We start from the raw sequence: 26,011 nt of genomic DNA, 5'->3' as shown, positions 1-26,011 counted from the left end.
TCAGGGAACCATAAAATGACAGATGATGAAAGAAAATGCACCCTGGGCGGTAGTGCATGCGCCATTAACATCAGATTCAAGGACATTCTTGAGGTTATTTTATGATAACGTACTATTGTTAGCACCGTACCTGCTTTGCTGACAGGTACTAATCCATCAGTTATGATTTCTTTGATATCCTAAGTCACATTCAAGTGATAGTTGAGAGAGCATGAAAAGAAAAATAAGAGCAGGAAAGTTAGTTTTTCCAGTTACCTAAGTATCTGAAATCAAGCAGCAGTGCTGACCGATGGTCTAGAAATAAAATCCTTGCTCTTTGAACTGAGAAACTAAAACCCAATAGTTAAAAGTTCTCTGCCAGCAAATTCCACTAAACACCAATTTATGTGGCATCATGTTTTCTTTGTTTGGCCAGTTGTAGCAAATTCCACACACCTAAACCTTTTTATAGCAGACTGTAGTGAATATCTTGTTTTGGAATCACTATTACTATATCACACCTTCACTAACCACAACATTTAGTGGCACACGAAACTGTAAAACACTCTGAACAAAGTGCCCAGGAAGACTGTGCATTTCATTTGTGATATTACCTCCCAAAGCTTGCCACCATAACAGCCAAAACCACCTGTGGCATGTTAGTGTGATAACAGCCTCACGTCAGCTACACCATGACTACATACTTTATACAGAAGAATACAGGACGAGCAGAGATTAGAGCAGAAACAGGGTTTACATTCTTTCTGTTTTTCTCACTTGGCTTTGATTGCTCGGCACTTGTTTGGAGACATATACAAACACTCTGCCCACACAAATGCTTATTATTTCACACATTATAAATACTGATAGTAGCTTGCTGTGAAAGGGCTGTTAGAGCTTTTTTATAATCAGCACTTAAAAGTTTAAAGTTGTCAGTTTAATAATTGATGACTACTAATGTTAAATTGCAGATTATAAGTGTAAGATTATGTTAACCTTATCTCCTACTGTACTCCTAAAAGACACACATATGCTGGAGTACTACTGTAGCTCTGGTAAGAAGGAGTGAGTTGTTTAGCCATTCCTCTGTCTTGGGGGAGGGGGTGAAACCTCTGTGTGAGAGAGAGAGACTTGGTTCTTGTCGTGCTGAGTGTTACTCTGAGCCGTCACAAAAACATTTGGGGTATTTACCTCCCCAAGAACAGCAGTGCTTATTCATCAGGTGGGATGAAATCATACCGTATGACCCCATAATGTCATTTGAATTAGTGTTTATTATTGCCGAGACACTGACATAAGCAGAATGGCAGACCAGCGCGTGCAAGATGCTGTTGCTGCATTGTGGTTTCCTGCTCATGCAAATGTAAACAATGAGCCATTTTTAATTAGCAGTTAAGCAACAAAAAGTAACGAAAGATGGTAGGAGAAATCAAGCATTTTAGTCAATAGTTCTAGTTTAAGTAGAGGCTATGATTGGAGACTTAAAGAAAGACAAAACCAAACAATGCCCTTTCATTTTAATTCTAGCAAACATGAATCCAACAGGTATAGTACTTTGAACTAAAAACTATCTTTAAAGCTTAATAAATCTTACAATCAAAGTCTTAAGACCATTTCTTAAATGAAATGAATGAAATAGATGGATGAATGAATGGTTTACAGTAGCCCTTTATAGTGTAGGAAGATGGCTCAGCTTTTCATTTAAATCAGTTTAATCATACATATTGTTGAAAGTTTGGGGACTATAAAACAATGGGTCACAACACATGCATAGACATCAGGCATTCACAAAGGTTCTTGGTCATCATCTATGTTTGTCTACTACATTGTAGCATCCCTTGTTGACTTGGTGATGAATTGCTAATCTTATCATCTAAATCTTTAAGTCTTAAATTTGATTGGAGTTAACATATTAACAGCAGTTTCTATTTCATTTTCATGAAATCGTTTTTTAATATATATATATAGGGGAGACCGGGGATAGTTGTAACGTGGGTCAGTTGTAACACTTCCAATTTCTCCAATCAGGGCTAAGTTTCAAATGATGTGACTCATCCTGTGCATGCCCAACTCAGTTCTGCTATCACATGTGAAAAATCAGCACATTTTGTCAAAAACAGACAATTTAACACCAAAAAAAGTAATTTGTATGCCAAAAAGTAAGTTTTTCTACTTCATTTCAATTTCTAATAGCATTATCTGCTTTGCAGTTAAACTCATCAAACTTAAATTATGTTATTTGTATGTCTATGGGGATATATTCTGTGTAGGTCTTTAGTGCTAATGTTTTAGCCGTTGGCTGTAATGTTAGCTAGTTCATGGCTATAGGAGTCTGGGTCAGTTGTAACAGCAACAGTCTGGGTTAGTTGTAACAATAATGCAGATGTTACAACTTACCACACTATTACTTTAACTTATAAGTTATAAGTTGGGGCAACGACATCAGCAGAGAGAGGTTCACTGGTCGCTTTTGTATATGCGGTTAATGCCATTGGCAACACAATTCCTCCACTGTTTGTGTTCCCACACATACATTATGCAGACCACTGTGTCAGAGATGGACCAGTAGGAAGTACTGGTAGTGGAAATAAATCAGGATGGGTGCAAGAAACAGATTTCCTCATCTTTCTGAAGCACTTTGCAAACCACACCAAGGTAAGCCATGATAAAAAGTAATGGAATTGCGATGCTGGTGAACAACTACATTTTTTCAGGTTCATTGTTATGTTCAAAATTGGTGCAAGAGTTGTAGGTTATAATGCCCACTGAGCCAATGAGGCCAAACTCAAGGAAGACCAACCAAAATTAATGAAATATTCAGTTGCAGAAAATTCCATAACTTGTCTTTTTTGGGGGGTTGGGATATGTTCAAAAGCTAGATTTCTGCATTCTGTCACACACACACATAGCTACATTAATGGCTCTAAGTGCATTCATGTGTTGAATAAACAAAGATTACATATTAATATTTTGTCAGTACCCTTATTTCATTGTGTTACATTTCACCCCAGGATATGTTACAACTAACCCAGACTATGGGGTTAATTGTAACATTTCACTCTTTGTGTTTGAGACCATACCATGCAATGGGTAATTGTGTTGCAGAGAAAATAGCTGCACTATTTAATAGCAGAGACATGTAAATACTTTGCATTACATTTTGAATCCACTACCTTAAAAGAGCTCCAAGTTACAGACAGAAATGTCAAAAATGTTACAACTATCCCCGGTCTCCCCTATATATATATATATATATATATATATATATATATATATATATATATATATATATATATATATATATATATATATATATATATATATATATATATATGTATGTGTGTGTGTGTATGACTGAACCATGAATTTACATCCTGAAATATTCAAATCATTAGGGTTATTAAAGGGGAATGTATACTGTAATTTCTGCCTCAATTTGAAACAGTTTTACTGTTGTGTGATTGGCAGCATGCTCTATGTGTCCTTTACATGAACAGACATACAGCCTCAGCGACAGGAAGAAGGTTTTGAGAGAGGTGTGGAGGAGGTTAGCGAAACGTGTGTCGTCTCTTCTGTTATTCTGTTTTGTTGAGCACTCTGTGTGTGTGTGCGTGTGTGTGTGTGTGTTTTCTCTCTCTGAAAGGTGTGCAACCTGTTGAGATCTTGCAAGCTTTTATTCCTGTTGCAAATAGGCATCCCATATAGGCATCAGAGTCCCATATTTCCACTTATAGAGCAAATGTTAGTTTGGAATACACTTAATTTTCCACTAAGAGCTCACACCATACTTCCAAGAGGCAACACATTAGCACACAGCATGTTTGGTTGGTGGAAACCCACAGAGACTATCCATGGCCATAAGTTTGAGTTAGCTAGACCACCCACATACACACCATGAACTTAACATCTAATGTTTCTCCATAAATAGATTGTCGTGAACATTTACTCTTTGTATTATAAGTGGGCTTTCAGTTACAATGCTCACAAGAATGGTTAGCTAGCAGTAATCAAGCTGTCAAAGAATATGGTCTAAGAAAAGCATGTGAGGGTGAGTGACCTTTGAGTCGGTGACCCCTGTCCCCATGCTTCTTTTATCCCTAAATTACCTCTATCCAATCTCACAGCCTATAATCAATGAACCTTATTGTGTTATCCCTCTACACAATACTCATAATGGTGTTATGATCCTGATGTAATTGTTGAACTCTAACATTAGAGTTGATTTGCCTGAAATTGTAAGTAGTGAAATGTTAACATGTAATTTCAGTATATTGTTTAGCCCAAATCTTTGCTAAAAGAAAAGTTGAGAAATTATATAGTGAAATCACATATAATCCCTTCATGTGATTGTTGTCAGTGTTGAGTCAATTTCCTTTTGATAGAATATTTCTGCACATCTGGTGAGGATGAATGGCCTTTATGCCAGTATTAGAGCATTTAATAGTATGAATGTAGTTCACAGTACTGCAGGGCCAACATTAAAATGCAATGAAAGTGTCGGGGAAGGTTCTTCATTGTTACGTTTCCATTTTTGTCTGTATTCAGCTGCAAAAGACAGTTTGGTTAATAGTTTTAATCAGCATGAAAAAGGAGTCCTCTGCACGCAGTCTAGCTGCTGTCCCCCTCCCATCCCCCCGCTCTCCTGCATACTCTGCATTCCTTCTGAACAAATGTTCACTTGTAGCTATAGTGCCTTCAATAGACTACTGGAAGGTGTGAAGCACATTAATGATAAAAACCTTGCAAAATAAATACACTTTAAATTTGAGGCCACGGTAACTATTCATAAAGTACATAGCAAAGCTTGTCGTGAAATTACAGTTATAATAAAAAAGGAAGAATAATAACCTGCTTTAAAGGGAGTAAAGAAGTATTTCGCTGAATGAATGTCACATGTTGGGCAACAAGCTTGATAGCATTTCATATCTTTTCTTTTGCTTTTAGAATTTCACACTAAAATATCTGTTTTTGTTTTTTGTTTCTTGATTTTTCTTTCTTTCTTTTTTTCCCTCAAAATGTTGAAATTGGTGACGGAGCTCACTACTTTGTCCTTCGTCAAGCCAAAACAATTTTAGGAATGTGTGTTTAGAAGTATCCATTGTAAGTTCGGGATATTGGGGCTTAACGGGATGAGGTTTTAATTTTAAATGTCTCTTATGACAACAGCAGATATGCATCGGAACAGGATACAAAATATTATTTCCTTACAGTTTTCTTTGCTCAAGAGAGTCTGTATTTCTTATATTATTGTTTTAGCCTCAGGTGCAGAAGAATTTCACACCAGTACCTACCCAGTTGCACATCATGGTAGATTAGACATCTTAAATCATGAGCCTAACCATGAGCTTAAGAGCTTATTTAGTCATTGTATGGTTTTCATTGTACAGTGAGTTTGTCCAAAGATAAACTAAAGATGATGTTCTTCACACAATCTAGTTCTTTTTAAGAGGATTTAAATGTCTTTAAATGAGGAAGAACTGAACAGAACATAGGCCTGTGAGTCAGCTAGACTCATAAGCCCATGTTCAGCTATTAAAACTGTTGGTGTCATCATGACACTCTGATAAGATCTGGCTGTACTCCAGTTAAGCTGCATTGTTCTGTGCCTCACTGTACCAGCCTGTAACTGTGTTGTTGTCTAAAGGAGTTTTTTTTTCTTGAATGTTTTTCTGCTCATAATGTTTTTTCTTGAGGTTAAAAAAAGGTTAAAACTTTGTCAGTGGCTCTCAGAAATGTTCTGTCTTTATCACTGAGCAGGGTCATTTGTTTTACGTCTATACCTTTATTTTTTTATTTATTTAGTGATTATAAAGCCACTGTGGGGGAAAAAAACAGCAATAGCTTCCACAAATATCCTTTTTCCCTCACTCATACACACACACACACACACACACACGTAAGTGCTCCTGTGCCAACTGAAGTGGCCACTTGCAGGTGGCGCCTTCAATTGAGAGAAAAGCTGAAATCTACCACATAATGGTTTAATGGCCTGCTGCTCTTAGTAGAAAGAAAGGCTAGAATTGTTGGGCAGTAACTTTCCCCTGTGATGCTGAAGGATGTTTTTGTGCAAGCTTGTGGTTGGGGTGTGTTTCCTGGGGTGGGATTTATGGTTATGGGCTGTGGATGTTTGCGTAGGACAGTGGTCATGGAGAGTGCTAGATTAGGCACTGGAGCTCCTGCTAGCAGGGGATGTTACTGCTGCTGATTGGGTCAGACTCTTGAAATTTACAGCTGTGGGACAGGAGACAGGCTTGCAGCAGTGAATGAGCCAAGGCCAAACTATAAAGGGTTTTTTTTGTTTTGTTTTTTGTAGAGGAACAAAACCATCTACTGTATGTTGTTTTTCCCCAGCTCTGACTTTAGGAAGACAACAAAAACTTTGTGCCTGTCCCCACAAGTTCTTAGTCTATTCGTTTTACATGTCTAAAAGCATCAGTCATTTCTCTTGCCCAAGACAACAGTTTCTACAAACATTTATCAAACAGTGTTATTTAGCCAAGTAGGTGGAGATTAATTCTCACTTCTGTACTACCAAGTTCTCTAGGTGAGGTCATCACATACCTGTGCCACAAACCTCTGTAACAGTGCCAGGCATTCATCGTTCTTGTGATCATAACAATAGCCTTGAAGATGACACTATTAGTTCATTAACTGGCTTGAATCATTCTTCAGACAATAAATAAATGAATAAATAAATATTTCAAATTCAAGCATTTGCTGCACTTCTCTAAAAATCATCATCATGGATTTTGGACAGTTCGAAAATGTCACTTTATGCTCTTAGAAATTATGCTTGGCATTTTCCTTAGAGTTTTATAAACATGAATAAGGGTGCAAATAACAAAAATTAACAATAATAATAATAATGATAATAATAAGAATAATAAGAATAATTCAAGTCTCTAATCAGAGAAATTCAAGAATACATGTAATGAAGTGATGCCCAGACCTTACTCAGTGTAGTTCACTATTAGTCCGAGAGCAGGTAGATGTTTATGGGCTGCCCACTGTTTACTGTCTTTGTTAAGTCTGGGGCTCACTTTGTCTCCAAACAAGGCATGGGAAAGAAAGAGCAGCACCCAGCAATGCTGTGTTTGTTTAGGCAGAAGGGGAAATTAGTGCTTAGAGACGGGATCCTGACAAAACAATTCCACCTATTCCATATCAAGTTGCAGGCAGCTCAGTAATACCAGCAGAGTATGATACAGTGATGTTTTCTGGCTTAACAGTTTGCTGTTGAAGACATTTGTGTATAATCTCTGCTTGGCTTATTTATTTCTATCTGTGGGAAACACGGAAACAAACAAGTGGCCGTTGGAGGGGGAGTATTTGGGTTGATGGCTGATTCACCAATCAGAACAGTGTGCCATCAACCTGGTATGTGGCACACAGATATACATCTGAAACTAAATCTGAAAATCATCCGCTGCAGTGCGGTGTGAACGTGTCACCTTTCCTTCTTGAAGAAAAGAACGAAAGGTCTTGGTAAAGCCCTGCAGCTGTTTCCCAAAGCAGCGCTGTGCCACCAGAGATCCTGAGGCTTGTTTCATGTCGAGCAGATCGCGTGTCCAGACAGGCCAGTTGAAAGCTTGTTGTTATCAGTGGGGGGAGCAGAGGCTGTAACCTCTGTCAGGCCACCTGAAGATTTGGATTAGATTGGTCTCTGCAACCACTACACTCACAATGAGCTTTATTAGACACAATGGGTACCCACCTCCCAAACACACACACATGCACGCATGCACAGACACACACACGCACACACACACACACAATAATCTGCGAGGCAACATTAATTTAAAGGCCCAACGTTTGAGCTGCTGTATGACGTTAAAGTTAAGTCACCACAGACCTGCTTAGACATTGTACTCCGGAGCACATGTTTTGAGTATTTAGGAATATAATGGCATTATATATGTGGGTGTTTGCAACACACTGCATAGAGATTTGACAGCAGAGAAGCGGATTATTCTGAATGAGTGGTTTGAGAACTTTTTATTGCCCTTCTTTTCCTGGTCACTAGTTTTAGATTAATTCCTTTACCACTTTTCACTCTACACCCATTGCATTTTTCAACCATGTTATTTAGAATCGATTAGATGAAAAAAGGCTGCAGATGTTAAAGGACTTTCAGATTAAGTCCAATAGTATGGTCTTGTTTTCAAAGCATAATGGACACTGAGGAAAATCTTTATCTTTACTAAGAAACAATAACAGCCATTGGTTTGGCTTTTTATTTGTTTCAAGTTCGTTTGAATATTATTTAACCATCCAAGTGGCCAATACATTTAGAACTAATTCTAGAAGCATGTCTACCCAATATGCCATGATGTTATAGAGCTTAATTAATTTATTAGCAGTTTATGACATTTTAAAAGCAACAGTACCAGCTATTTCATGGTTTCAGTCTTAATTATGCATATGTATCTGCATTTTCCTCTGTTTAAATATATTTTCCTAAAAGAGAATGAGATCTTGATCTTGTAGGAAGTAAATGAAGTAGACTAAGCCTTAAGTGTGGTTGGGACAACACCAGCTCATCCCACCACTGTAAAGAAAGACAGGGGAGGTTTGAGAATCACTGAGGTAGGTAGGGGGTCTTCCTTTAAACAATGTGGCCTGGCTGTATGCCTCAACCCTGTCATCTCTACCAGAACAATGGAGTGGCCCCCACAATCACCAGCGAATTTCCAGTAAGCTTTTTGATGCCATTGTTGTGACAAAGCCACTCATCCACTGCTTTTTTTTGCTAACCAGCTTTCTGACTTGTCTCATGCTGCAGTAAGCAAAGATACTCTTATACAATTTTAAAAAAGAAAAAAAAAGAAGCAACAATGGTAAACACTGACCTTGCTTTGGCAGCTTTATTCATGTTCCTAACATTGAAAAGTCTTTTTGGTTATATTTTTATTTGCATTTTTTGGGTGGAAATTAGCTGCAATTTAAGTAACCTCTCTGGGCCCAGACTATACTGGCAGAAAAAAGGAAAAGTATGTGTAGCTTGGTCAGAAAATAGTTTAAGTATTTTTGCACAGATGGAATAGTATAATGTCTGATATTTTTATATGCAGATTTTTTTTCACAAACCCTTGACTGAAATGTGGAAACTGTTTTTGCTTGCCTATTTATATTCCAGCAAAACAATCCAGCAGGTTTCGCAGGTGTGGTGCAAAATGTTGTTTCAGTGGATTCATGAAACTCTTCTCTCATCAGTGTAGATGCTGTCTTTATTTGTTCATGCTCGCTGGCAATATGTTTATCATTAATTGAGATTGCTGGCTGCTATTTATACATTTGTGCCATTCCAGTGTAATGTTTTAGCTCTGCACAGTGCCACATGTCTGACAGCAGGCAGTGCAGCAGTAAACAAAGGATGAAAAAATGCCTTTTTTGGCTTCAAGTATCATCTTGTAGATTGGCTCAGGACATTTGTCCTTGCTGCCACAACATCATGGCTATTGTTATTTCCTCACAATTTCTGCCCCCTATAGTGGTCTGAAGAATAGATTAGTCTAATTAAATTCTTTTCTTTTCAGAGGAAAAGGAAATGGGTGATTCTCATCTACACTACTGCTGTGATACTGTAACAGAACCTTCAGTCATGCTCCACTAGTGTCATGCTAAGTAAAACAATTCTCAGGTGTGCATCTCATTAGGACTGGCTCTTATATGCTAATATATGACTCACACATGCCTTTGATAAGAAAATCTTCAAAAGCCAGTGAGCTAGCCACTCAGTCCCTGAAGGGGGTTGGGGGTTTGGGGGTGGTTAAAAGGAAGGAAAGGGTGCTTAATGAAGACCTATCTTCAATAGGTGGACTTCAAAGTCTGTGTTGCAAGGTCAGGGCCTTGCACCTTGGGGGAAATGACCAAGTGAACCACCTGCTGTAATGGACACCTTTTTGTTAATCCTTGGGTGGAACCTTTGGACAGGGTATGAGGGGCAAGATGGACCATGTTGTTAAGCCATTTATATTTTGTGAATGATAAAAAAACAGGTCTTGTTGTTACTAACCTAACCTTGCCATTCTTCTTCCTTAGTCTCTTTGAATTTCTTTTAATTAAATTCAGTGTCTGTTTTTCTAGTCATTAGTTAAATGTCACAGATGGTGAGATGTCGAAATTTCAAATGGTCCTTTTTACATTTTTTACACCAGCCAGTTGGATTGGTGTGTGTGTGTGTGTGTGTTTAAAAAAGAGTAGGAAGTGCAACAAAACCACTCCCAGACTTTCTTTTTCACTCCCTCTCTAATTCCTTTTAAATTTCCAATAAATTTTGTCTCGCCTCACCCTCCTGACTGCTAGTGTAGCTTTGATGAAGAACAGATGAGTTTCTTTTCTCAGCCAGTGCCCCTGCTTCTTCCAAAACAGTGAGTTAAAGATGAATTCACCTATTGTGTGGTGAAGCTTACAGGGCTTCTGGTGATTAGGTTGGATCAGAGCAGGACTCCTCTCCTGTTGTTGCTGTGTTGTGTGCATAGGTTCTTTGTGTCACATGATTTATTGTTTTTCATGCTGACTTCTATTTTTCCCAAAGTGCTCAGCTGTCTGTTAAAACCCTGTCTACGACCACTTGGAATGATGTAGAAATGAAAAAAATCAGAGCAGCTATGGAATTAGAAAGAAGACAATCTGCGGGTAGAAAAATTCTTGGTTAGATACGCAAAACTGTTCTTCGGCTTTGCGTGGTTTTACAGGAAAGAGATACCTTTCATAGCAGTGATACACTGATGCAGTGTGATAACATAAAGAAAAGAAAGTACAGGAGTAATCAGATTGCATTTTGCACATTTTTTTTCATGTCGTCATCTTGGGTAACTTTACTGGCATTCAAAATATCTTGCAGAATCCCCCTTAAACAAAACATTCTATGTTGCTAACACTGTGTAGAAATTTCATTTCTACATCCTTGTCCACAGAAAGAGCCCTATGACTTGTATTCATTTTACAGATTGTATGGAGCACAAAGTCCTTCCCAGTACTGTTGCACTAACCATTCCTAATAACTAATAACTAATAATAAATATTAGATTTACCTGTCCATCAGGACTGAAATAATGACAGAAACTATAGATGGATTTTTGGCTCACTTCTGACTACAAAAACACACAAAAAACACGTCATCATTTCAGGATTCATCATCTCTCCATGTATATGAATATTAAAGTTGTGACTGAGACAGATTAACCTGTTTACAACATACACCTCTTCCGTTGTACGTGTTGTCACTCTGCCTGGAGGAAGCAGAAAACAGCTTGCATCACAGCAGTTTCATGCAACCGAGATCATTGCTGTCACAACCACAAGCTTCTGTTTTCCACCTTTAAACTGGTAGAGACACAGCTATAGACACTGATTAAAAAAAAAAGTTACACAACGTACAGTTATGTGAAAAAGAAAGCACACCTTCTAAGGTTTTATACGTCAGGACATAATAAAAAAAATCTAGTCCTTATCACCCTCAATAAATACAACATCAGATGAACAACAACACAACCCATATTTGCAGAACAAATTGTTTATGCATAGTTTTATTTGTACCATAGGTATCATATAAAAAAGTTATACTCAGATACTAAAAATTGTTATCAGATTAGATATTCATTTACAACAGTATAGATAAAAAAACAGTCCCATCTTTGCCTCCTCCAGCTGACACACAGCTTTACCCAGCATGAGCAGACAGAAATAAAGCCCTTTCCCGTAACTTGCAGCTGAGCACATGAATACTGGGCAAAGCATCTCAAAGTTCCTGTTTTGACAGCATCCAAGTATTAAGCAGTTATCTTAAATGGTAATCTGACCAGTGCACACCTTAACATTAGACATTTAGCTATTAGCAGTTATCAGATTGCCACATTAGTTGTAGGTTATAAGTAAGATAGCAGGTAGCAGCTGTGGCGAATTAACAAAACAATGGCATTAGTGGTGGCACTAAGTAGCACTTCCTCTCTGGCAGTTCCATCCTTTGTCCAGTATATCCACTAACCTTCTATTGCACATTTCCAACCCATCTCAACCTTATTCCACTTAGTTTGTCTTAAAAAAGCTCAACCTGACCTGTCACACTGATATACACATTTTTAATCTTGCCCCTCCTTTTTACTCCTAACTAAAATCCCAGCATTTATTTAACTCTGCCACCTCCAGCTCAGCGTCATATCTTTTTGTCAGTACCATAGTGTCCAAACCATACATCATACCAGCTCTCACCTTCTTGTATACTCTTCAGGCTTGCGTCACTCTCTTCTTTATCTCTCTTGTGGATGGTTGACTGCACGTATTTAAACTCATCTACCTTCACTGCCTCTAGTTCTTGCATCTTTGCCTTTCCACCTGCCTCCCTCTCATTTACACACTATCTATTCTGTCCTGGTTCTACAGACTTTCATCCTGTGTCTCCCAGTGTATAGCACCCATTGTAGTCCACAGATACCATGGAGACTCCAAACTGACCTCATTTTTCAGCATCGCCTTTGCAAACAAGAAGGACGTCAAAGCGAATCTATGATATCATCACACCCTCACTTTGAATCCATCTGTCACTGCTACCGAACACCTCACTGCTGTCTTGCTGTCCTAATATGTGTCCTACATGACCTTGACATGCTTCTCTGACATGCTTCCCTTCTGATCTTATCTATATTTCTCCCCACAACACTCTCAAAGCAAACATCACATTTGTATTGCTGTTTCTCAGCATGAAGCTACAGTATACTGCTGCTCAATAATCACTTCTCTCCTACTCATCTGCATAACTCCACAGGCATGTTATCTGGGCCAACCAGTTTTCCACTTTTCATCGTCTTCATAGCTACCTTTACTTCCTCCTTGCTAATCCTCTGCGCCTCCTGATTGACTAACTGTCCCTCTTTCTTTCATTTTCATCATCCTTGACTTCTTCAAATCTTCTGAACACATTCTTCACTTGTCAGTAAATTTCCATCTCTCTATTAATCATCTATCTATTCTATCTATTAATCCAGCTCTGCGTTTCAGTCTCTCTGCCTCACTAATTGATAAAAGTCATTTTCTCCTTCCATGTCCAGCTTTACATATAATTCGCTATAAGCCTTTTGCTTTGCCACACCTAGGCTCCCAGTACTCCTGTCTGCTTTTGCCATAAACTTGACTTTCACACTATTTCTTTGCATTCCTTTGAATATTTTCCTTCCCTTCCACATTCCACCACCCAGTTTTCTGTCTTTCCTTAAGAAATCCAGAGGATACACAAGATACCTTTGTGGTCGTTTCCCTCACCATTTCAGCGGTCCTTTCCCAGTCATCTGGTAACTCCTCCCTACCACACAGAGCCTGTATCAACTTCTTCCCTGGACTCTGGAAAACATTCTTCCTTCTTCGGATTCCTCCATTTAATCCTTGCTTCTGCTTTCATTCCTTCTCCTTGATTTCTATCTTACTAAATCTATTGATCAGGAAAAAAAAATTACACCAGTATTGTAATCTTTATTTTTCTTTTAAAAGCTTCTTTAAAAGCTTCTTTTTATTTTTTCATTAAAATTTTCCCTATAGTATTGAAAATGGCATCATAGCAACACTACTTTGTACATAGAGGAGTTCATGGTCAGATCAGTGCTTGCAAAACAAGCCCCTCCACTACCATGCTTGACAGTTAGTATGGGGCGTTTGTGTTGATATGCTGTGGTTGGTTTCTGCTGAACATTGCGGTATGGTCTCATCTGTCCAAAGGAAATCGTTCCAGAAAGCTTGTGGTTTTGTTCAGATGCAACTTTGCATTCGTGAGCGGTGCTGCCATATTCTTTTTAGAGTGAAGAGGCTTCCGCCTGTCAACTCTTCCAAACAGGTCATACTTGTTCAGTCTTTTTCTAATTGTACTGTGATGAATTTAATATGCTAACTGAGGCCTGTAGAGTCTAAGATGTAGCTTTTGGGTTTTTATGCAGTTTTTCAGAACATGACGGACTCTTCATAGTTTCCAAAAATATTTTAAAAATATTTGTGAAGTATTGTTTGTGACACTGACAAAGGAATGCCAAGAATTAACGTGACATAACTAACTTTAAAATGCAGTGTAATGGTGCTCATTTTGACTAATAGATGAAAATGTGTGATTCGTCTTGTTATGTTCTCAATACTTTCATGTGTTCTCCTTTTTTTTCCCTCAGAGAATTTGGAAGGTCTTCAGGAGGTGGTGCAGCAACGTTTGGCGGAATTAGTTCGCATCCTCAAAATTGTCATTGGCAAACACCAGACGCTCAACTCTTCTGACATTCTGGGAGCAGCTGGCACAGTTATTGCTAAGGTCAAAGGTGAGTAGTTTCTCGCTAGTATGCATGGATGAGACACACAGTTGAACTTGCACACTGGCACCCAGATGATGGTCAAATATAGATGCGTGGAATCTCACGATTGTAACACTGATGTCAGCATATGGGTCTACGTCAGTCTCTCAGATCGGTGTGGCAAATACGGTGCTGGAATATTACACTGATCTCTGTTTGGTTAGGGTCGGCTTGGAGAAATGTTGCTAAAAGCTCACACTGTAAGAAGTTGTTATTCCTTAAGCAACAGATCCATTTCCTGTCTCACAAATGAACACAAACAAAGGGAAGCTCAACTGAGAGGTTAATCTGCTGGAATTGAGATCCACTGCAAGTGTAGTTCTTCTCTTGATTTGAACTCAAGATAGATATATACATATTTCAGCTAATGTGGAAGCCTTCAACAGAACTGATTGTCGATCTTTACAGTCGCATTTGTTCTTTGTTTTTACCTGTGTTGTAAGGTGTCTGGATGTCTGACAGGTCACCTGGCTTATCTCAATATTTGTGTTGTGACCTAATCCTTAAAAACACTCAAGAATGCCTGTTTGTAGCCTGAGTGTTGCTTTGACAATGATGAGAATACAAAAGGGAAACAAAATAGACAGATTAGCCAAAGAAATTATAGGCACTGTGAAGACTGATCTTTACTGATGGCATGAGTCATAAGGACAAAGAATTACACCAGCTTAGTTTAGACATATTTATGCAGCACAAAGATTCTGAATAGCTGCAAAAAATCTATTTTTTTTCTTTTATCTCAGTTAGAGAGTAAATTATACATATCAGATTGATTAAAACATTAAATGACTTCGTTGATGTAATTTTAAATTTTAGAATATGTGCTGTCAGTTATATATTCTAAAAGCTATAGCTATATTTTAAATATCAGAAATTTTCTAAAAGAAAGATGAAGTAGAACTGAAGTGAAGAGAAAGTAAGCACTAGTGTGAAATTCATATCCATACCCTGATATGAGCTAAGTTGGGTGGATCCCTAATTAGAAAAATATTTCTCAAAATATTTTTCACGTCCTGGCTCTCCCTATGGTAGCTGGGATTGGATCCACTTTTCCCACAACCCTGATGAAGACAAGCGGAAGAGAATGGATGAATTTTTGAATTTTAAAAACCTTAACTATTTTTAAGTATTCAGTAAAACTAAAACTGGACAAGAGTACGCATGAATCAAGACCTTAACCAAGTTCATTGAGTCATTTGGTACTTGGAGACAACAGTTTCTTTCTTTAGAAAAGGCATTGCTTAGTTGTGGTTGGACTAACAGTTCTCCAGTTAATGCCACTGCTGAGATTAATGTGGTTTAAAAGCTACGTGCTGTGACAGAGTTATTTTTTAAATTGCAATGGTCCACTTATTTATTTAATTATTTATTGTTGACCCACCTGCTTTGGCTGCTTAACAAGAGATGGAGGCCCATGGGGAACTACATTGCTCCACTTCTCTCTGAAAACCCTGGCAAAACCAGCATGCTGACACGTGGAAACCAGGGCATGTAGTGTAAGATTGAAAATGAAAATAAAATCAACACTTCTGTCTGATGTCAGGCTTGTGTCATTCTGTACATGGCAGTGTGGTGTTGATCCTTATGTGTAAAGCTCTGCTATAGAGTGTTGCATTAAAGCCAGTGCGTTCATATGTAGTTGAGTTTGGAGTTTGCCTGTCCACAAGGGGGTGCCTTATGTCAACACTCTCCCTGGATGAACTGTCCCTAATGGCCAGTAGGTAACACAATACTGACACAGGCTGCTAGCCAGAGGATCGAAAAGGAGAGGTTGAAAGAGGGATGAATCAGTTAGACATCAGATGAAGAGTCAAAGGTCTGGATGATAACAGGCCTTGTGTGCCTCACTGTCTTCAGACCGTGTCATCTCTTCGCCCATGTTCCTCTTTGAAGCTTGGTCATGGCACCTGGAGCACTGGGACAGCTGCCAAAATTCACTGGGAAAAAAAATTCCTCCTTTCTTCTTCAAACACATGGTTGTCTAACCTGTTTCATGTGTGATATGATCTGCTCATGCTCTTACTGTTGTTTTTCTTAATTTGACGCTGTGTCGAAAACTTGACAATGTCAGAAACATGTTGTGCTCCAGTTCAACTTTTAGCCTGTGTCTTTGTGTGTCGTCACAAAGATAAAAATCTTTTTCACGGACTTTCATTGGCTCAGAACAAACCAAGTCAAGCGTTCTTTCCTGGTCACATTTCGTCTATGTGTTCCTTTTCCCCTCCCATTACTGAAAACTGCAGGGCATTGCAATAAAAGTGTTGACTTCCTCAGCTTATTGAAATTCTTTCCTCGCTTTCTGCTCCCCTTTGTCTATAAATATGCTTACAGCTGAAAGAGTGTGTTTGTCTAAAGGAGTCAGTCTTGTGTGTTCGTGACAAAGGCGATCTTATGTCCCTGTGCTCCTTATTGTAGAATGATTAAATTGATTTTAGGAAAATGTGTTTTTTACTGATAATGGATTCTGGGTTTTTTGGGGGATTTAAACACAGTTGTTGTTTTAGTTTTACCTAGTAATAGAGCCAAGTAACATTGGTGATGTGCTTCCAATAGAAACATTGAGACATCTAAAGTCAGAATGATACACCAGCTTTAGCATACTTTTTCCTGAGCTAATGTTCCTACTTACAGCTAAACCATGAGAAAACAATGGGTCCTGCACTTGAATGATGCAGTTTCCATATTTCAGTCATGACAAGGGGGGCTGAGCTCTGGAATCATTGTTAAAGGACCCACAGGATGTCCTGAGGAAGAACTCCGCGCTGAGTTGTACGCTAGCATTCAGGGCCAGTGAGGTGCACGGCAGGGAGGTTCGCACCACACCTCCTCTCTTTTTGGTGTCCTCGAGTGTCTCCCTGGAAAGTGGGGTTGCCTCTTCAAGCCAGGATGCCGTGACTTTTCTGTGCTTCTTTATAAGCTGGGACTTAATAGTTTATGCTTTTACAACTGGCATGGATGGAGATTACTCACGATGAGAAAATGAAAGCACAAAATATAGAAAGTGTTCTCGAAACGAGATCTGTTTAGAGATTTTTGGTCCCAGTTGCTAGACAACTGAGGCGGCAAGGAGAAAAGGTAAGTGTTGAATATATCGCTACATGTCATAGAACTCAAGCTGTGTGAGTGTTTCCTGTTGTGGGGCAGACAGGAAGTACTCAGCTCAGTCAGATTTCACTGACTGTGCCTTTAGCTGTCCTGATTATTTTCTGCAAGCGTGTTCTTGCTGAGTTAAGTGTTTTATGAGAAAGAAAGTTCTGTGTACATTTTATCGAAGATTTTTCAGTCTTGGATGGATTTCTAGAGTCAAAGGACATTTTGCTGTTACCAGATCACAAAGGAAGGAATGAGATTGTGTGCATGTGTGTAGTTTGATTATTTTTTGTGAATGATCAGCGTTGGAAGATGGCCCCAGGGATATTAACACCTTTAAATGGAGGAAGAATTTCTTTAATTGTTTTTGTAAATTCTTTGAATATCAACCTCTGAAGACTTTTGAACCTGCTCCAGGAAGACATTTTGATTGGGTAGGGAGATATGCAGGCTGCACGTCATTGCGTTTGGCTGCTTCTACTCTTAACACGGTTTTTAAGCTGTTCTTGTAACATTTCTATTAAACCTCTTGACCTTGTGTTACTGACTTTTTATACATCCTCAAGTATGTCAGCACTTACTTGAAGCCACTTAAACTTATAGAGGTGTAAACACTTCCTGCAAAAGCCTAACTATGATCTTAGAGGCTTACACGGGTAAAACAAGAACAAATGTGCTTGCCATTGTTGCTTTTTTAATACTAATTTTAGAATTTTTTCACAGGTCACTCATTTGATCTGTTTGGCATTTGTTTTTTGCTTTGGAGGCTATGAACTTGTCATCTAGCCACATACAGATTCAGTTGTATCAGTGCTATTGTTGATTGATTGTGTATACAAAAGCTGGTTTGTAATTCCATTTTGTTTGACCAGAGTTCCTGTATGTCACTCTCCACAGCTGTTAACTTCTCCACAACCGTGAACCCAGAGAATAAAAAAGTTATATTTGCCGAGATACACACATCCATTGACACTTTGGCATTCACATTCGGCAATGTGTGAGTACAATGCTTGTTTACTTTTTTTAACCAATACTGGATTTTATTACTTTTTGTGTTGTTGTCAGGAAAGTTGGGCTGACTTTAGAGCTCAAGACAGCAACTTATTGGTCTTGTGAAGCTATAATTGTCTCTGTCATGTGTTTTGAATAGCAGGTTTGGGCTTTGTTCTGTGTTTTTGGTGTAAATACTATCTGTCAGAGTTGCTTTGTTATTGAATAGATTGCATTTTTGACCACAGGCGTTTACATGCTTCTCTTTTAAACTGGATTCTGACATATATGTATATATGTACACAATTATATATACCTTTAGAGTTTCTGACTTCCTTATGGGAGATGTGGACAGCAGCCCAGGGTTGGGGATCGCCCAGAAAAACAGAAGCAGGGTGAGACACTATCTTCCTTTTCCCAGCTTGCACAGTTTCCATATATCTTTTCTAAAGCTTTGTTTTGACGGTGACAGTTTTCAAAGGGGTGCACTTAAAGCAGCAATTTTACCCCGCCCCCAAGTAAAAAAGCCTCAAAGACTTGCTTTCTGTATTTAATTGGGTTGTTGAAATCCCAGCTGCCTCTGATGTCTGACTTTGATTGTATGTCTGCTGTTCCCTCCTTATAATCTGAAATGTCTTTTTCACAGTCTTCTGACAACCTCTCTGTGGATCCCGAGGGATATGTTTCAGAGAAAAGGGAGCTTGTGGGTAAGTGTTGTTCACGTTTCATCATTTATCTCTGCGCAATGAATATAAAATAAAACATCACCCTGATATGTAAGAGCTATTAATGGCTTCCTTACCAAGCATTTAATTGTTGCTGTCAGAGCAGCCTGAAGTGTCAGTTTGTGTGTTAGCAGAGTGATTTAGTGTTTGGACTCTTGAGTGCCTGAGGTAGACCCGCCTTAAAACCTCTGCTTCCACCCCTGTTATTTCTGCTGCCCTTTTCATACTACATCCTCATTTTTCCCTCTCCGTCCACATATCTGACATTCCTTGCCTGTTAAAGAGTAGTTCTGTGTGGGATGGGAAACACATGGGATTTGTGTTGAATCAGATTCCGAGTAGCTAGAAAAGGTTGTAAAAAGAAAACGCTGCTCTTAGACTATTTTAAAAGATGCCTAGTCCTTTCATATCGACCTACACTGACAATGCCGCTGACCTCGTTGTTTTTCTTCCCCCTTCATTTACCTCCCACACACACACACGTCTGCTAGATAGTAAAAGTGAGTTCCATCAATCCAGCATTGAGATATTTTAGTCATACTACTAAACATGTGGATTTCTCTTCTGTTGACTTTACAGGCTCAGAAGTGCCACAGCCACGAAAGGAGGAAGTTGACTTGACCTTGCTGAAGAATGACAGTGGAGTTGAGTCCGCCCTACTCTATGCCAAGACCTGCTCCAAGTACATCAAAGATCTTCTGGCCTGGATGGAAAAACGGCTAGCCATGGGTGAGACTACTGACAGTTTATTAGGTTGGAAACAATGGATTACTGCACAGGGCTTAGGACATTAGATTAGATTTTTTTTTCCAGAAAGAAAATGCTGCCAGTATAAGTCCACACCATCTGCACTGCAAAAGGCAGATAAATAGAGTTAACAGTAAAGTATATAACTGACCCATGGACAAAGCTAGAGGAGTTTTTGGAAAACTGTTTCTGCTGTTATATTTACAATATTATTTGTCTTCCTCACACTCAGGGGAAAGCTAGATTTCAGAAGAAAAACTCTTTCCATTTAGACTTCTCAATGATTAAAATCATTTTAATGTTTTGCTCAAAATTATTTGTACATTTAAGTAATTCAAAAAATAATTTCTACCACGCCTTATTGTCAATAGGCCATTCTTTATTATATATTAGACAATTACATTAACAAAAAGTAAGGCAGTAGAGGGCTACAAATTGACTAGGGTTCTAGAGGCTTTAATACTTCATACAGAATTTCCTTAAGGTTTAATAAAGTATTATCTATTTATGAACTGTATGTAAATATGTTTTTGTTGAGTCATTTCTTATTAAGCAGTCTTAACTAATTCTCAATTTTTCAGATATTGAGAATGCTAAAAGCTACGTCAAAATGGCTGAGTCTGCAAAAACACTGGCCAGTCAAAAGGTAACTCAGTAGCCACGCTTTAAAGCAATATTGATTATATTGGCTGGTTGTTAGGTCTTATACAGTAACCCCAAAGACTCATGTATACATATTTTTTGTTTGTTGAAGGACTACATGCCATTCAGTGACCTCTACGTTTCTGCATTCAAGAAAGACATGGAGTACAACCAGCTGCTTATTCAAACCTCCATGACTCTTCAGACCAATAAATTCATGCAGGTAAGAGTAACGAGAAGTAAATTATGGCCCTTCACCACTTTATCTTGTCCCTAACAAAGAACATCTGTTGGGTTATTTCATTGCATAAAATAATCTGTAAAAGTACATTAGTTTATAAATTGTGTGTTCTTTGCCTCGTTTTTATTAACAAGTAATACTGAAGTGTAATTGTTGACTTTCATTTCTTCTCAGCCTCTTGTGGCTCGCAAAAATGAACTGGATAAGCTGAGGAAAGAAATCAAGGAGCAGTGGCAGAGGGAGCAGAAGAAAATGGTATTTACAGAATCACTGTGTAGATGTTGTTTGATAATTACTCGTAGCTAAGTAGAAGAGCTCCACTGTAGTGTTACAGACTGGTGAGCTTTCCACAGAGCATGTTGCAATGTTATCAACCTGCCAGGAGATTAGTCATCAGTGACTGAGGTGGTGTTTCTATTATAGAAAAATGTCAAATTTTCTAGACAATGGCAACAAACGAACTTCGGTGTGCCTTTTCAAATGCAAAGCTGATCGTCCGCCAAACGTATCTGATTAAATTTATGATAACTTTTGAACACATATGCCACATTTTAATCACATGGTCTTTGTGGCTGATCTGTGTGGCTTTGGCAGCAAGAGGCAGATGCAACCTTGCGAAAGGCACGGGTACTGAAGACCCAGAGGAGGGAGGAATACCAAAAAGCCCAGTCAGCAGCAAGTCGCTCTCAGGAGGATCAGTCTAATGCTGGGAACAAACAGCTGGAGAAGAAGAGAAAGCTAGAAGAGGAGGCTTTACAAAAGGTGGGCGGGAGAAATGAAAACAGAAAAAGTAACTGGTGTCAATATTTTGTGGCATTATTTGGTATGGACAGTAATTTTTCTGTGCGCATTTCTTCTCTGTCCTTATGCTATTCTCTGTCCATTGTTTTGGGTAGGCGGAGGAGGCCCAGGGCCAGTACGAGAACTGCATAGCTGACGCAGGGAGCAGGAAAATGGATCTGGCTAATGCGAAGAGCACTATCCTGACTCAGATCCGAGAAATGATCTTCCAGTGTGACCTCACACTAAAAGCTGTGAGAAGCAGTTTATATTTCTGAAAGAGTAATTCAGACTGTACAATCACTGTTTTAAAAAAAGCGTATATCTTATATGTAGACCACAAAATGAAACTGTAAAACTTAAATATGTTATCACTTTCAGTTTAACTGACAAACCTTCACAAAAGCTGGAGTTCTGTTTCTTTCTGTGTGATTTCATTTCACAATGTTTCTCCATAATAACTGAAAATAGAAGTAGCTTGAATACTATATAACTGATATCTGTATTATATACTGCCCTTCTTTAGTTTGGGGTTAAAAAGAATTATGAATTAAAAGATTATTTTATATACATTTTAGAGGAGGGTTGAAATATGGACTGTGACCACAGTACTGGGTAATCAATTCAAATTTCAGAAAGATCTCAAATAGTAAAAGCTTGCTCTATATATGTTTAGTCAGTGTTTGGCTGTTTTCTTATTTGGACTATAAGTCCAAGTATGATCGTAATCATTACAGTGCCATGAAAAAGTATTTGACCCCTTCCTGATTTGTCTGTTTGCATAATTGTCACAGTTAAATGTTTCAGATCATCAAACAGATTTTAGTATTAGACCCAAAGATCATCTCATTAAATAAAAAATGCAGTTTTTGTTGCATTTGCAACAACTGGCAATGAATCTTTCACATCGTCTTGGAGGAATTTTGGCTCACTCATTGTTGCAGAATTTTTTTAATTCAAACATATTGGAAGGTTTTGGAGTATGAATGGCTTGTTTAATATCATGCCGAAGCATCTCAATCAAATTTAAGTCTTTGGCTAGGCCACTCCAAATCCTTCACTTTGGCTTTTTTGAGCCATTCAGAGGTGGACCTGATGCAGTGTTTTGGAGCACACAAACTGATGGCTGGACGTTCTCCTTCAGGATTTTCTGGTAGACAGTTCAAGGTTCTATCAGTTATGGAAATATGTCCAGGTCCTGAAGCAGCAAAGTAGCCCCAGACCACCATACTAGCACAATGTTTGACTATTGGTTTATGTTGTTGTTTCAACTTAATATTTTCCCAAAAGTCTTGATTACCATCAAGATGCTTTTGGACAAATGTGAGACGAGCCTCTATGTTCTTTTTGGTCAGAATCGAAACTCTCATGGATGGGTTGTTGATTACTCTTCGAGTAATGTGGTTGACCAGCCACTCACTGGGAAAGTTCACCACAGTTCCAAGTTTTCTCTGTTTGTGGATAATGGATTATGGTTCACCTGAGTCTCAAATGATTAGAAATGGCTGTGTATTTGATATAGACTGATAGATGCCAGTGACTTGGTTTACCATCTCTTATTTAAGTTTCTTTAGATTGTGGCGTGATCTCTTTTTGTCACACAGGTTCTAAATAAGTGATTTATGGATTTCGCAGTCTGGCAGTAATCAGCTCTGTGTGTGGCTTTTAAAAACTCAGCTTTGCAAAAATTCTGGTTAATCACAATTCATTTATGATTTAACAAGGCAAAATTACTTTTTCACATAGTGCCATGTAGATTTGGATAGCTTTTTTTTAAAACTGTTTACAGTTGTTTTGGCTCTCTTTCTTTATGTGTCATTTGCTGACTCATCCAGTTTAAATTTCTTTTTGTTTTTTTTGGTTTCAGGTGACAGTGAACTGGTTTCAAATGCAGCAGACACAGACCGTGTCACTTCCTGCACACTACCAGGCCCTGTGTGAGAATGCCAAGTTGTATGAGCCAGGCGAATGCTATGCAGAGTTTGTGCGTAACCTGTCCAAAAATCTCCCTAAAGAGCATCTTCACTCCGACTCCATCTCCTCTGAAAATACAAGGTATGAAGGACTATGAATGCAAACTCATATCCTAGAATTTTTTTAAAATTTTTAATGATTTATTGGTCCGCTAAGAGGGAAGCTTATAATAAAAATGGCTTTGAAATGATTATGCATAACATGAAACTAATGTTTTTAAAATCAAAACTTCCTAGCTTTGTACAAGTACTTTTAAGAAGGACCTGCTTGTTATACTTTTTTGTGATACTTTATTGCAGTTTAAAATTTGCCATAATTCAGCAGAATGTTGTACATGTTGCCATAATATGTGATCATTGGATTTAATTGAGTTGACACAGACTGTCTGTAAGTAGACTCACAAGTATTAGTTGTGTTGCATTTTTTGGTCATTGTAGCTGAAGCTTCATTTTTGGACGGCTAATTTTGAAAGTACCTTTTGCTGTCGCTCACACCCCTTTGGAAGTTTCTCAGTTCTTCTTTCAGCAAAGGTTAACAGTGAGTCAGAGTTGGAGCGAGAGAAAGAAACTAGGAGAGACAGAATGCGCGTTGAATTTCTTGCCCTTCCTCAGGAAATATCTGTGGCTCGGGCTGAATGCAGGAGGGAAGATTGCGAGCGTGAGAGTATGGCTCTGGTTTGGAGGAGTCCCAACACTCTATATAGTTTGTCTGAATAAGATAAATGCTCATTATTACAAAGAAAATAATGCACACTAAGTTAATAGAACAATTAATGATGCTGGTACATTACTTATTATTAGTAAATTACAGATGTTGCTACAGACTAAAATAGCTGTCTGTCTGGAATGTGAACTTAGTACTTAGCTACGTTTGTGCTTCCATTTCTCTAAAGGCATTTTTAACGTGACATTATGTGTCGTAGCCGTCTGCTCCTGGGCCTAATTTCAGTTTCTGTTCCTTAATGTTGTCTTTCAGTTTTTACCAGAGCACAAGTTACTTCTGAAAAAAAGCCTTGATAATTACACATAACGCACACACACACAAAAATTGTATGACTTTTATCAACATGTATTTATAGCTGTGCAATTACAAAAGCCCTGCCAGATCTCTTAATTCTTTTCAGTTGTTGGACTAACTAAATATTGCTGAGACTGTATACGCATGATAAACGTGTGCTTAAATCTTGTATTTAAATGCATTAAAAACATATCAAAGGAATTCTATTCTGAGCCAGAAAAGCAAAAAACCTATGCGCCAGGTGAAGTAAGGGTTGAGTCAGCAATCCTGTCCAAATGCGACAGATACACACTGAAATGTAATAATGCTGAATAGGGCAATAGGGTTTAAAAACAAAACAAAACAATTAGTCATAATCAAAGTTCTAATTGAAAGCCTTAAATACCAACTTTATTTCTCAGATTTGGCAGCAAAAGGTCAGTGGGCAGCTATCATTCCTCCCACGGCAACCTGTCACAGGCATCCACCACCTCTTGTGACGTGTTGAGCGGAGAGGAAACGGACAGTACCATACATCGGCCTGCAAAGATCAGTGAGCACAGGTCCAGCAGCAGCACAGACATACAAGGTACATTCAAACACATGTTAAGTTTATTTAACTTGCTGATGCACTTTGAAAGTATAATGGTCAAAAAGAATGGTTGTTGTCTGTGTCTGTACAAGAAAATTCACAGAAATTCCCCCTTGGTGTCACATTAGTGCTATAAAGAGGAGTCTTAAAATAAACCTTTATCCAACATAGCTATGTACTATTTTAGAAACTGCACAATTTTAGAAACAAGCTAAGAATGATTGGCACTGTTGCTGGAGGTTGAATGTCTTTATATGAACCTCTCAGGGACTTACCCTGTGTTCTGAGTCATGGAAATGTTCTGTTGCTTAATCACCATAAGTCTGGAATATCTGTGTAAACTGCTTGTTTCTGAAAATAACTAAAACTGACACTACAAATGTCGCTTCACGAGCGGTTGCCATGTAGCTTTATTTTCTGTTGTTATTCTGTTTGTGTGTGACTGTGGGTCTGTGTGTGCTTTTGCAGCTCTAAGAAACCAGACCCCACTGAGAGCATGGGGCTCAAGTAGTCAGGGGAGCCAGGGTGGGATGTGCAGTGACTCAGAAAGTGCTGGAGGCAGCAGTGAGTCAAGGTCCATGGACTCCCCCACTGCCAGTCCAGGTAAGAGGACTTTAAATTTTAAAACGTCTCATAAATTCATTATAAAGGTCTTGTGAGTGTTTGACCAGTAGTAACTGAAAATGATCACATTAGGCAGGGAAATGAGTATTTGAGGATCTGGTTAAAAAAATATGAATATACGAGACAGTAAAATAAAACTTTTATCATATTGGACACAGTCTAAGTGATCTGAGAAGATGAACAGATATGGCTTTTACTGTGATCTGTTCACTTTATCTTGTGAAATATTCAGCAGTAAATCTACTCGTGCATGGTATAGCTTATGTTTTTATCTAGTGTCCCTGATTTTGCTCTTGTGTGGTAAAAC

General features: G+C 38.4%; 1 protein-coding gene across 2 annotated transcripts in view; it reads left to right on the top strand.

The window, feature by feature from the left end:
* Positions 1–26,011, top strand: part of LOC308383482 (rho GTPase-activating protein 29-like) — a 32,794-nt gene that overhangs the window by 1,227 nt on the left and 5,556 nt on the right. The window contains exons 3-15 of one of the 2 annotated variants that reach the window (XM_080861459.1): positions 14,127–14,270; positions 18,291–18,390; positions 18,706–18,778; positions 19,030–19,090; positions 19,688–19,837; positions 20,437–20,501; positions 20,610–20,720; positions 20,913–20,993; positions 21,333–21,500; positions 21,635–21,772; positions 23,386–23,573; positions 24,911–25,077; positions 25,549–25,683. In XM_080861459.1, the coding sequence (XP_080717585.1) occupies positions 14,127–14,270; positions 18,291–18,390; positions 18,706–18,778; positions 19,030–19,090; positions 19,688–19,837; positions 20,437–20,501; positions 20,610–20,720; positions 20,913–20,993; positions 21,333–21,500; positions 21,635–21,772; positions 23,386–23,573; positions 24,911–25,077; positions 25,549–25,683 (1,581 nt within the window). Of the gene's footprint in view, positions 1–14,126; positions 14,271–17,075; positions 17,379–18,290; positions 18,391–18,705; positions 18,779–19,029; positions 19,091–19,687; positions 19,838–20,436; positions 20,502–20,609; positions 20,721–20,912; positions 20,994–21,332; positions 21,501–21,634; positions 21,773–23,385; positions 23,574–24,910; positions 25,078–25,548; positions 25,684–26,011 lie in introns of those variants that run through there. The other variant, XM_080861460.1, reaches the window with a different exon arrangement.

The sequence above is a fragment of the Rhamphochromis sp. 'chilingali' genome (genome assembly GCF_963969265.1).
Source record: "Rhamphochromis sp. 'chilingali' genome assembly, chromosome: 16".
In the NCBI taxonomy this organism is placed as follows: domain Eukaryota; kingdom Metazoa; phylum Chordata; class Actinopteri; order Cichliformes; family Cichlidae; genus Rhamphochromis; species Rhamphochromis sp. 'chilingali'.
The sequence above is the reverse complement of the archived record's forward strand: the minus strand, read 5'-3'. Positions and strand labels throughout refer to the sequence as shown.